The sequence below is a fragment of the Galleria mellonella genome, unplaced genomic scaffold, assembly GCF_026898425.1.
Source record: "Galleria mellonella isolate WM207_F2 unplaced genomic scaffold, CSIRO_AGI_GalMel_v1 utg36, whole genome shotgun sequence".
Lineage (NCBI taxonomy): Eukaryota > Metazoa > Arthropoda > Insecta > Lepidoptera > Pyralidae > Galleria > Galleria mellonella.
In genome coordinates, this window is record NW_026442086.1 from 689,035 (window position 1) to 702,739 (window position 13,705).

The following is a 13,705-nucleotide window of genomic DNA, read 5'->3' on the forward strand; positions in this document are numbered from 1 at the left end:
ATAAACTTTAGGCACTACTCATCTATACTACTCTATTATCTCTAATTTACTATATATATTCATATTTATTTACAAATAAGCATTATCAGGTACTGCTTATTGTACAAGAGAAAGCAATGAATTCGCTTTAATTAAAATAATTTTATAAAATTGGACCAATAGCTGATTTGTTTCGCAAAATGATAACAGCATTTATATTTTATCGTTTATATTAATATTTAAAATAATTATACTCATGCTTATCAGATCTCAATAAATGTATGATGATCTTTTTAAGGAGGCTGGTTTAATTAATACAATAACCAAGTGTAATAGAAAAGCCGCACGCTGTCACCGTTACTAAGTCACCGCAAGCTATGATCGCAGGACGTTGTTTGAACTTTCCTTCGAGACGAAATTCTCCTTGAATTTTAAGTCCGATCCTATTAAAAGTTTGTGGAAGTATTAGAAATTCGAATGAGGGGCGAAAAGCTATCACGCCATTTTTTTCCGTATCTCCCCACTTCGTAACAGCGGGAGAAGAGGTGGGGAAACGGGCCCGGGGCTGGGATCGCGAGATTATGCTTCGCTATCTGTTTTGAATTCGTAATTTCAATATAATTAATTCGGAATTTTCAAACTAATTTATTTAAAAAGTTATTAACTGCTTCTAAACGTCCGCTTATAAATAGACGAGACGGCTGGAACTTAACAACAATTTTATTGCACACAGTAAAATACTTTAACGATTCAACAAATGACCATTTACATTAAAAAATAATTTTCAAAAGTCGACAACGACACTCACAATAGGATACCGTAATATTTAGATCACATTTAATATTTTGTAGTTTTATTTTGACAGCGTTGACTAATGCGGTCGTTTATTTTTATAGCTGGTTTATTTAGAGACGCGCGTGTTTCTACTAGGAGGTGGGCACAGACGGATTATTATTACTTGCCGACACGACATCAGTCATCGCGTTAATATCTCACTGATTATTATCCATTTTATGTAACGTTGTTTTGACAGGCTGCCAATGTAATGACGCTGACAGGCAACCTCTCTTTTGGACCACATACATTGATAAAATTATTAAACTGAATTTATTATATGTATTTTTTACTAACCAAGACTTTAGTTGTATCATTTTTGGCTCGCTTAACATATTTAGATTTTTTAAAGTACCTATTGTTTTATCATCATAACAAAATCGAAAATATGATTGTTACAACTTTTATTTTTTTGTTTTTGTTAAGTTGGCTAATGTAACTACTGCCTTACACTTGATTCAGTAATATTTTGTACCTGGAAATTACATCCAATACAGTTCAAAAGTTTATACATGAAAAAGTAAGAAACGGACTAATTCGCATTTTAATACCTTTTAATACTTCGGGTGCTTTGTAAACTTTTTGTTCTTTTACCCAGCATCTTGCAAATAAGTCGATAAGTCCACATACAACATATCTTCATTCATCATATCAAAGAAAATATTGTATTTATGATGACAGTAGTCGTCAGTTGTAACAAAAAAACGTAGACAGCATCGCGCGGTGCCTTTGAATGTCTTTTATACGGGAGGAGCGGACGCGCGCGCCGCACGCGCGGCCCATACTTGATTTATCACTCCATTGTTGCGGAGCGACGACCCACCCCCACCGGATAAGGCTAAACATTCAATTGCCGGAACGCTCCCGAAACGATTTGTTCCTCCAATAAGATCGATTGACTATTTTTTCCGTCCACTTCTGCATTTAGTAGGGTTCTGAAAATCTGAAGCTTGTGTCACGTGAATCAAACTGAATTATACAATAAAATAAATTACATCTTGTCTTCGTCGTCTCTGTGTCACTTTATGTACAATTACCGAATAGTATAATATTTAAATTATTCTTAATTTATAATCATAACAAAAATAAATTGTCTATTCAGACATTGTCCGCTCGACTTTATATGATTTTCGATCCTTTTAAAAATGTTTCCTCACACACAATATATTTCGTCCTTTTATTTGTCAATATTTTTAACAATATAGTACATTACTACAGCGGCCAGCAACTGAGGCATTGATGGACGAATGCGCAAATGTGGGCCGAGGCGTAGCCGAGCCACACATACGTGAGTCCATCAATGCCTAGTTGTGGCCAAGGCTTGTATAGTACTTTTCTCAAGCAATGCGCGGAAATCAAAAGCACAATTTTACTTTTTAAGTTCAATGACGAATAACGAACAATAATAATTTTTCACGCGCCATAATGTTCCTTTGTTTTTTTTTTTTTTTATAAACAGCTTTCTATTTGCAATCCAGTTCGAAATTTAAATAAAACCTTTTATTAGTTACCTCCTTGGTAGCCATGTTTCGAAGTAAAAGGTCATTCCATTTTTAAATTACAGGACAGATATGAGTTTACATAATAATTTATCTGGCCGCAAAAAACGACAGATATGGATTTTCATACAACTTTTGCCGGCTGCTGCCCGCATGTATCTGGCCAGTACGGCAATTTTGATTTATCTCGAAGAAGATTGTCAAAATAATGCTCACATTTCCAAGCATGTTTGAGAAAAAGATATTTTTATGCTTTTTTCTTATATAATGAGTACTTTTTGTTACACGTAGGCAATATAGTCCATCTCGTAGAGGAAAATGCAATGGAAATGACATTAAAAAAATAGCTTTGGATACAGCGCATCTATTATACATTAAATAGAGCCTGTAGTTGATAATGCTTACTGATTGATTACTAAAAAAACTGATACGTATCCTTAAATATGTCTTAACACCAACGGAATTTAGCTGGAGTCAAATGGGCTCATTTGAGCTTAATTTAAATTTTAATTATCTATCTTCTATCGTCTATTCTTTTTTATATTTTTTGCTCTTTTGTAATATATATTTACACAAAGTTTTTTTTTTTTTTTAATAAAAGTTATTTATATTTAAACCGATATCTGTAGTTTCGGGTGTAGTATACAAAAATCAATACAATCGCAAAAGGACCATAACACCCGAGTCTTTAAAAATCTATGAACACAGCTGTTACTAATATGTCGAACTATTCTTAGTAATATAAAAAGCAATCGTATACTCTGTATTCAAGCAAAGTTCAAGGAATGCTAGTATTATTAACAGTTTAAACGTTACTTAACTTCACTGATAAGCACGAATAAATGAGCGCAACAGCTGTCTATACTACCACTGTATTGTGTTTATCTGGCTTATCTAATACTTAATTCGTGTACAAAACAAACCATTCATCAGATGTGAGTCACTTGTACTCATTGTGCATTACATAATTACGCCATAATCTTGTATTTTGTAATTATTAAACGTCGGTAAACATCAGCCGTTTCATATACGTATCTAATTTGACAGCGAATACGATAAATATAAAATATTAGCTTTTTTTACCCGCCACTTTCCGCGTGACCGGGATATATTGATTGACCAGGAGAAATTTATTTCTATTTCCTTCTTCACCCCATATAGTGTATACTAAATTTTATAGTAATTGGTTCAACCGTTAAAAGCTAATGATCAAACAAACTCACTTTCGCATTTATAATATTAATAAGTATATATTTTATAATTATTAATCGTTTGTAAATATCAAAGGGTTCATAAATATGTGACCAGATTGTAATTTAACAGTGAATGCGATAAATATAAAATAAGTAAGGTCGGTCAGATTGCAGAGACAATGCTTCTTAAACTGCGTTGCTCGTAAACGGTGCGGTTACCCGGCTAGTTTTATTGAGCCATTCTCCACTCGCTCGTAAATATCCCCAAGTAATTACTTTTCATTCCCCTCAGACACTTGGAGTTCGTTGCAGCAATATAAATAAAACCCTGCTCTTTTAAGATATTACTGGCTTTCTAAAAACGTAAAACATTAGATTTGTTTTCGCAACGACATTATAATGAATGACTACACTCTCGATTATACATTCTCGTTTTGTTTATTATGTGTTATAAATTTTAATTTGTACAAGCCTGTCTGCTAAAACGATTTATTGGTCAAACAATATATTTTATACAGTTTTAAACTACACATACCACAATTTATATATGTTTTACATAATTATTTTATAATTCCGATCAGAGATCATGATAACATACTAATTTACTAGAGAAGTGTTAGCATTCAATAGATATATAATATATTACTCACTTATAATTCTTCATTTGTAATCATTATTTTAAATAATAAAAAAAAACAATAATAATTATAATTATAATTTAAAAATACTGCATTAATTTAAATAAGTGATTACTAAATATTACAATGAACTGTCGCCATTAAGTGTGGGTTTATCGGCAGTTCCACGAAAAGGTTGAATTCATAATAAGAAGATTTTGATATTATTTTATTACAAACAAAACTTATATTCCTTACAAAGTTATTGATGGAAAAAATTAAAATATAAACTATATTGCTCAGAGACATCTGTTTGTATTTTTTAAATCAACTCAATAATTTGGACTTATTCTTATATATATTACTTATTATTATTAATTACTTATTCCTATGTATATACAAACAAATTTTATTTTTATAATAGATTTGTGTACTATTCTATGTTGTATAAAAACTGCATTCAGTTTTTAAAATTTAGGTTGTGTATAATGAACTAATTAGTTTCTATTGACCTTATTATATATATATATATATATATATATATATATATATATATATATATATATATATATATATATATATATTAAATGTCTCATGTACAGACTTCGTATAGTTACAATTTTATTATAAATATAGAACTCTAGTGATATAAGAAAAAAAGAAGAATATTACCATACAAAAAGTACATGGGCATATGGGGTGGCATAAGTGGTTATCACACAGGATTGTCCGCGTATCACTAAAAAGTATCTGCTTATCGAGGTTACTGCTTATCCGGGTCAAAAAAGTCAACGTCTCATTTATAAAGGTAACATTGAAGGACAAATGAGTCGCACACTTAAGTACTTAAACTATCTATGTGCATATAATTAAATTGTATTTAGAGGATTTGTGCACATAGGAGATATATAAGAAATATATATATTAGAGGTCTTAATAAAAGAAAAACAAAAATGAGATACTTAAAAAACAAAAGGGACTTTTCCCAACTGTGAGATATAAATCAATTTAAATTATAATATAGATTGTTTTTGCATCATAATCTGTTATGTGTATGAAAACAAACATGTTTGAGTTTAAATAATACTTGACGTATACAATCACAGATAATTTCTTTGCGATTTTTTTTGCACGAACAAAACTATGGCTTCGATTTGCTTGTAAATATAAATTTATCATTGTTTATACTTAGAATTATAAAAATTATTGACATTGTCCTATTCATAGCTGAAATATATGGATTTAAATTATATATGAACCTTGTTATATAAAAATGTCATTAAAATATTAATTTCCTGACTAGTTTATTGATACAAATGTATTTTTTTGTTTTTACAAATAGCTATATAAATATAAAAAAGATGAATGTTTGTTTTCGTTTGCCAATTAAAGTTATGTAAATCATTGCATAAACTTTATATAAATAAATATTTATTTTTAAAAATTTTGTTATGGCACTCAGTTTAGATAAATTGCATAATGCTTGATTATTAATTTCTAAACACAAATTATACAAACATGAAAACATGAAAAAATCTATCTGACTGTTATTTACCGATTTTCATATGTAATTTCTATTATCAATGTCAAAGTGACATTGATAATCCCACCATGCATGTTTGACTTTATATTGTAAATGTTTAATTCGAAATTAATTTTATGCCAGAAAATAACGTATTAATTTCGATCGTAATAAGATTATCCGCCTTTTTTATGTGTAATGAAATGTATATTAATCTCATGATCGATATATTTCCATTACGAATATGTCTCTATCTACATATGTATATATGTTCATGGTAAATAGCTTGCTAGGTATACTACAAATTTAAAACAACACACCACTGTATATATTATGAACCATCATTATTCTTGTAAAATATTTTCATATAGTCTCAACGATGCCTTTATGTGTCAGACTTGATTGCATCTCTATCTGATGAATACTAAAAGCCCGTGGGCGGTCATTGTGTTAGGTTAAACAATAGACTTACAACCGTCGAATGCTAATAAGTACATAATACGGGCCGTCTCGTCGGCCTACTGTACGCAATGTCGCGCGTCGTGGTCGTCGACAGACACTCACCCACTTGGAATATTTGACACCTCTCTATTCCAGTGGATGTAGCAAGAATTGAATAATGATATTGTATTTATTCAATACCAAACAAGTTTTTGTGTTCACTTTTAAGACATTAGCAAGTCTAAAAAACTGCACATTCAAGCTTTATTGCTTAGCACAGCTGTATTCCCCGGCTTTGTCTCGTGCAATATGATAAAAACATCTGCCTAAGACTTCATTAATTTCATTAATGTGCAGCTTCTTTTTTATAAACTTATTTAAAAATAATTCTCATTGTTACAGGCAAGTCCAGAAAATAGTAGAAATGCTTCACCAAGGTATCGCGATGCATCAATGGAAGATGTAAGTTTTCTACCAATCGAATCTTCTCCACTTTATTATACATATACACAAACAATATAATATAATTTAAATTTTATTTGACTACTACCATGTTATTTTCAGGCATCGGAAGCTGGCTCTCTGTTCCGGGTAACGGGCGCGGGCGGTGGTGGTGGCGGTGGCAAGAACGAGCTAGTGGCGCGGGGCGGCAGTGGCGGCGCGCTTGCTCTCTCGCGAGCGCCTGTCGGTGGCAGCGCCAGCCCCGCCCCCGCGCCCTTGCCCCAACCCGCGCCGTCGCCCGCGCCAGCCGCCCTGCCACCACCAGCACTGCCACCGCCGCCTTTCCGTGCCGACACACCACACCGACCCAACGGCGCTCATATTCCCACACTCGACGGACACGCCGCCACCCAAATACCGGCACGGCCCGTCGGTGCCGCCGGGCCTGACACTCCGGAGCGACCCGCCAGCAATAATAAACTGCAACCAGGCGCGAGAGCCGCCGCCGATAGCCCGACACCCGCACCGCCTGCTCCTCCTGCCCCGTCTCCGCTCTTTCCCTCGCACACTGCCTACCAGTCACACGCTGCGGCCGCATTACCCGACTACCGACATACGAACCATGAGACGCGGACTGAACAGCCCGAGCAGCCACCGGCACCGTTGGACCTTCACGCGCATCACACGCCTCGCCCACCACCTATCGTTCCGACTACTACGCAAGCGTCTCTACCTAGTCTACCTATTCGTGTACCGCATTCGCAACCACACCCGGTGATGCCGGGACATGACGTCCGGAACGTCCCTGTATCCGCATCTGCTCATCCTTCTGTTCCTATCTCGTTCCCAAACCGTGTAAATGGAGTGCCTCCAAGTATCGCACCACACTCAACGCCACCGTCTAATCCGAGCTGTCTTCCGAATCAAACTATAACCGGTCGGCCCGTCTCTCCGGCTACTCCAATTTCCCGCCCGTATCCTGTCACGACGATCGGGTCTAGTCATGTAAACTCGAGTGTAAATTCCAGTATTCACAATCATTCAATACCATATCAAAGTCAGTCGAGTTTACCTAAACATTCCGTTCAACCCGTTTACACGAACCGACCTCCACATCTTGCACCGTTTAGCGTGTCTAATCATATCCCTCCCACTCATATACAACCTTCCTCATCAAACCAACCAACTGCCACGCATATGAGTCATCCCGTAAATAGTCATTCCATCATGAACCATTCAAATCATCTGCCTATGAATAATTCCACTCCATTAATAACATCGACACCAAATCACATCGGTCCGCCATTGTCATTATCATCCACGACCAGTACCATATCAAGTTACACGGCAAGCCTAAAACATCCTGGTCTAAGTTTACCGCCGCATCCAATTGCTCTTGCACCACCCACTTCGATACATGCGTCAATCAACCATGTGGACGCCTCTCCTACGACGAGTGTTGCGCCAACTGTTATTCCTCCCGTGACGAGTTCCAACAGTCACCCATTAGCACTGCCAGTAGTGGACTCTAGGCAACCTCCTGTGTCGTCGAGCGACCTTCCGGCGCGGACAGAAAGCCCAGCTATTAGTTCTACAACTACTTCCAATGGGTTTCCGCCGCCCGCAGGCTATTCCAGCGCTGCCTACCCGCTCTATGCGCCCTATGCTACTACACTTCAACATAGTCCCTACCTTCCACCTGCTGCAGCCTCACCAAGAAATTCAACTGACACGGTAGGTTATTTATTTTAAAGCATTTATCAATAACATTATTATTTTAATAAAAAAATATCCAAATAGGAATGGCTAAAGTCCTAACGGACTTTTTCATGGGAAATCATAACAGTCTTCTAAACCATATCATGATGCCCCATATACTATTCCTGAGAATTAAGTTCTGCCTTTCTATTCAGGAAGTTTACTTTCATGTCTCACTCTCTCTTTCCTCTCTCACTCTTTAAACCGAAATACAGCTATACAAGTACATCTTCTTTGTGTCAGAAATAATATAGTAACGTTTATATCTCTATATCAGGGTAATAAACTAAAAATTAATATAATTTTTTTATAACTACCTTGTAGCCGCCACTTCGTCCACGTGGCTAAGATAAACAATAGCCTAAATCTTCTCCATCCCAAGTAGTACCTACTTGTTTACCAAATTTTATAACGATTGATTAATTAAGACGCCAAGAATTAACAAATGAACTGTAGCCCCAGATGAAGTAGTCAGAGGCATTTATCGTATGTTTCCGTTATATTAAACGGATCTTGACTTAACTTGTCTATACTTTCGCCATATTTGAACAACAAGGCAGAGGACGTCAATGTATTTCTGAGTGATATTTGAATATTTAATGATTTACTTTTAAGTGCCAGTTTGTGTATAGACTAACTCTTACTTTTCAGAGGACAAGTCTCTCGGCATCTCCACTGGTAGCTCCCAAAACGCCTAAAGGTGTTCGACCACACACACCAGGCTCCACAGGAGCAGCGGGTGCCGCACCTTTGTCACACGCGCCTATCTCGTATTCACCACGCGGACATAGTCCGAACAGAGAACGAGAGAGTTTCAGGTAATATTATTATAAATATATATCTACACAAACCTGTTACAATAATTCTAAAATCACACTTCATTAACATACATAACAAAAACAATTAACTCTTCGCAGGTTTTTATTTATTTAAATTATATTAACTCAGCTGTTTCGTCAGCCGTATCAAGGCATGAACAAAACTATACCTAAACTGTTTTTTGGAAATTTCTGATCTAAATCACCGAATGCAAAAATGTTTTATTATTATTTTCATTTATATGTCTATCAGTTATCTAGTGTCAGTATAATTTTTGCTCAGTTGGAAGCGAGATAGTCCTATGTGAAATACGAGTATTTAAGGTTATATATTTATCCACTAATATGGGTTCATCTTTCATTACACAATAAAATATTAAACAAAGAGTTGTCCAGACTTCTCTATTGATGTTTGAAAATATATACTTAATTACCTTCAGGCTAAGTCTGCCGATAGAACCGCATGCCAAAAGCAAGAACAAGGATAGAATATCCCTGAATACATCTCTTGCTTCTAGTACTTTCATAACATTTCGTGCGTGCACGCCAATTTTAAAGACTTGACTCCTTTAAATATAATTCAGCCTAATGTTTGTCAATGTACTAAGCGGCCTGGCTTTGTGAGATTATGTGAAATGATAAAACAAACATTTGTATTGATTTCAGCAGCAACATTAGTAGTCTGTCGCGCAGTACTCCAGCATCGGCCGCCAGCGCGCCGGTATCAGCGCCGCCGCTCGCACCCTCGCTCGTACCACCTCTCGCCGCACCACTCGCGGTATAATTATATTATGTTTCGAATATTTTGATTATGGGCAAACTGAAGAGCAGCGAATACCTAGATAAAATCATGGAATTATTTACTTACGCTATCTATGTAACTTTGAAACTAAAGTTATTTTGGTTGTTCTTTATCATTTTATATAGAACATAAGAACTTTATATGTACTCTTAAAAGGTCTAAAGTCTTTACCTCATCATACATGATAAGATAAAGACTTTAGTACAATTTAAGATATCTCAGATAGATCCTTTAAATTGTACTAAAATAAAATTACCTAAATTAAATGAAAAATTTATACAAAGCTGTATGTTAAAGCTAACCCATATAAATAAATTTTGTTAATCACATTTTTTAATATTTTGCAAAATAGAATTATTGAACAATTTAAACTACATACTCATATTATACAGCATGTTTAAAATCTATTTAATTTCGATTTCAGACTCCCCTAGCGACGCCTCTGGGCGCTCCATTGGGTGCTCCGCTGGTGGGCGTGGGAGCTGCGCTGGCGGCTCCCACGCCGACGCCCGCGGCACCCACGCCCACACACCTCACGCACTCGCTGGCACCGGTGCCCACCGTGCCCAGCATCAGCTCCAGTGCCAAACCGCCCGCCCACTGGGGGGTAACGTGAGTATACGCCAACCCTAAATTACAACTTAAACACTCAAATTTAGTATTGATATTTAGAGAAGAAATTATCCTTTCAATGTCTTAAAGTATGTTTTTCAAATTCGTTCCTGACACGATTAATAATAAATATAGATGTGGCCAAACTGTTTAGCAGAAATACATAAACATGTTAGCTATTTGATATTTCATATGAGAGAAATGAAATGAAAATCCCAAATGTGTTGTCCCAACTTTGTCAAATTTGTATCAACTAACCATGCTCATGTAATTGTTGTATATTTGCATAATATAGATAATAGTATTAATATTGAATGATTACGTGATGGTACACTATCGTTTTCAGCAGGCCGACGGGTGCAGAGCGCAGCGGCTTTGCGCCTGCGCCACCACTATTCGGCGCACCGCTTCCTCCGCCTAACCCGAACCCGTTCTCAGCTGAATCTCTTTTTCAAACCAGTGAGTGTCCACCAAATACCGTCAACTCATTGTTGTCTATATTTCCTTATCGTAACATTTTTTTTTTATGTAACTATTGTTATAACTGAAAATGTAGTTATATAAGGACTACAAAATTTCTTGTAACATCATTATATTTTTCTGTCTGCTATGTAAATAATATTGTAATATATAATTATAAATTTTTTTGAAAGCAGTTTCTTCATGTAGTTCATTTATCATCAATTGTATGTACAGTAGAATCCTGTTATAATAGTATATATTTTGAGTATCCAATGGACTAGAAAACGCACCCCACTGTCTCTATATCAATGTTGGGCCGGCCAGAATAGTCTGACTCAAAGGACCATAAAATATAGCTGTTTGCAATTAAAACCGGAGCTAAATATGCAGAAAACAACTACATTACTTGTGACCCATAAGAGACAACATGTCTGTTTTCTACATAATCAGGTCCAACTGTCACGTTGATCTCACATTAAATATGAAATTATTCTAACATTGAGGTGTGGTAACAGGTCCGAGTGCAGACTTGCTGCGGCGCGAGCTCGACAACCGGTTCCTGGCGGCGGCGGGCGCGGTGGGTACGATGGGCGTGGGCGGCGTGGGCGCGGTGCGCACGGAGATGCACCACCACCAGCACCAGCACACGCACGTGCACCAGCACACGCCGCACGCGCCGCACCCGCCGCACGCGCAGCACGCGCAGCATCCGCAGCACGCGCAACACACGCAGCACCCTCCGCACCCGCACCAGCTGCTCGTGCCGCACGCGCCTCTCGTTAGTACCACTGCCACGCTCTTACATATTCACTCGTATACACAATCCTCACATATATAAAAAAATAATAATGAATAGCTAAAAATGTTGCTAAGTGCAAAACTTGAGTGTGGCTGTACCAATAAGACAGTTTTTTTTTTCTCAAATCCTAGAAATGAATAGAAGAATTGGCTGTAAAAGTGTTAAAACTCCATTTATCTTTTTCCCATATAAACTGTTAATCATAATCTAATAGCTTTGGACAGAACATTTGTCTGGTCTGCCATTAAAATATTTTTTTTACAAAATATTTAAATAAAATAAATGCCACTAGCCATATTAAACAATGCTGTCTAGTCCTAAACTAAGCAGAGCCTTCACTGTAGATAGTAGACAACTGATAGAAATACTTAAATATACTTTTTATAAATACATACATATTATACAGTATAAGACTATACACAATGAAATTAACATCCTTATAAAAGTATTTCAAGATCTATTTAAAAAATCCACTTCTCATATTTGTAAGTTCTTAATTTTTTTTTTTTTTTTTTTTGTAATTACATCATATACATAATTACATATTTTCACTAACTAAATACTATCATATAAGAATGCTAATTATTTTTAATTCACAATGAAATATAAAAATTAAGAGATACTTTTTTCATTGTATTATAAAGCTTACATTATAATGTATGTATGCAAATGTTGAATATTATAATTTTATAACTGGATATACTTTTTAATTAATTTTGTGTACTATGTAATTTTGTATGATACTTTAATGTAAAGTATAATTTACTAATTACTAATTTATATGCCTTCTTTTCTAAACTCTTTGATGAAACAATTCTTATCGATAAATGAATTTACACTATCCATATATCTTTTATGATTTTTATAATATCTCATCTAGATTCAGCACACATAGTATGCACACAAAAATTCCTGGCGTTGCATAATTTTCAGTTATAACAACTTTATTATTCTTTCGTTAATGATAAAATCAAAATATATGTATGTCAATATAAAAATGTATTTATACTTTGACCACTTACTCGTCTTCCTGCAAACAATATCAATACCACTTCTGGCTCGTTTGCAAGCAAATGAACAAAAAATGTATAATAATGTTGGTGATTAAACCCCTACTTATTTTCATCCTTTCTCTACATTCACCCATAATTTCTATGCGTGTGTCAAATTCTAATAACATAAGTTCAGCTATTTAAGCAGGATTTACAAACATCCTTACATTATTTTAGAACGACAACAAATATTTATTTATATTAAATTGTCTCCTTTTCAGTACAAAGATGTCAGTAAAATGAATTCACTATACCGAAGCGGGTTGGGACTGGGCTACGGGTACGGATCGAGTCTGTTACACCCCGCGGCGCCGTATGTACCGCCCACGCCGCTTACCACCTATGCTCCTAAGGTAATTAATTACAGCTTTACTATTTTCATATACACATGAGTGCCGAGTATTGAAATATTGTAATAGAAATAAGAATAATATGTTCTGTTATATCATAACACTTTATATCAGTCAAAATAAGTAAGACTTAGTTAAATAATGCGAAGAGAAAACCGTATTTAATTTTTCTTAACTGTATATGTCAAGTGATATATATATCGAGTTCATTGACATTCCTGTTCTTATTTTAATTACAATAATAAAACAAAGCGTTCTTCTCTAATATATAAGTTGGTCAAACAATCCATATGTTGATATTAGAAGTAGTCTGTATAAATGGTTAAAATAAAGAAACGAATTCCTATACATTGTTAAACATATCAGGCCACGCCAAACCACTTGCCACATCGGTTCGGCGTGGAATGCTGATGATGTAGTGTAAAAATTTTTACAACACCTCATTCTTGTAGAATGACGTAGACGAAGTGTTTAGGTAAATGTCCGCATTTATACAGGTGCTATAATAAAATTATTTTACATGTGT

At 35.4% G+C, this 13,705-nt stretch overlaps 1 protein-coding gene across 1 annotated transcript in view; it reads left to right on the top strand.

Annotated features, from left to right (window-relative positions):
* The window catches only part of LOC113520763 (atrophin-1-like), a 72,300-nt gene that overhangs the window by 55,124 nt on the left and 3,471 nt on the right, over positions 1-13,705 (top strand). Inside the window, exons 7-14 of the mRNA XM_052897383.1 lie at positions 6,488-6,547; positions 6,650-8,260; positions 8,936-9,102; positions 9,769-9,880; positions 10,329-10,516; positions 10,863-10,975; positions 11,494-11,756; positions 13,051-13,182. Coding sequence (XP_052753343.1) covers positions 6,488-6,547; positions 6,650-8,260; positions 8,936-9,102; positions 9,769-9,880; positions 10,329-10,516; positions 10,863-10,975; positions 11,494-11,756; positions 13,051-13,182 — 2,646 coding nt within the window. The remainder of the gene's footprint in view (positions 1-6,487; positions 6,548-6,649; positions 8,261-8,935; positions 9,103-9,768; positions 9,881-10,328; positions 10,517-10,862; positions 10,976-11,493; positions 11,757-13,050; positions 13,183-13,705) is intronic.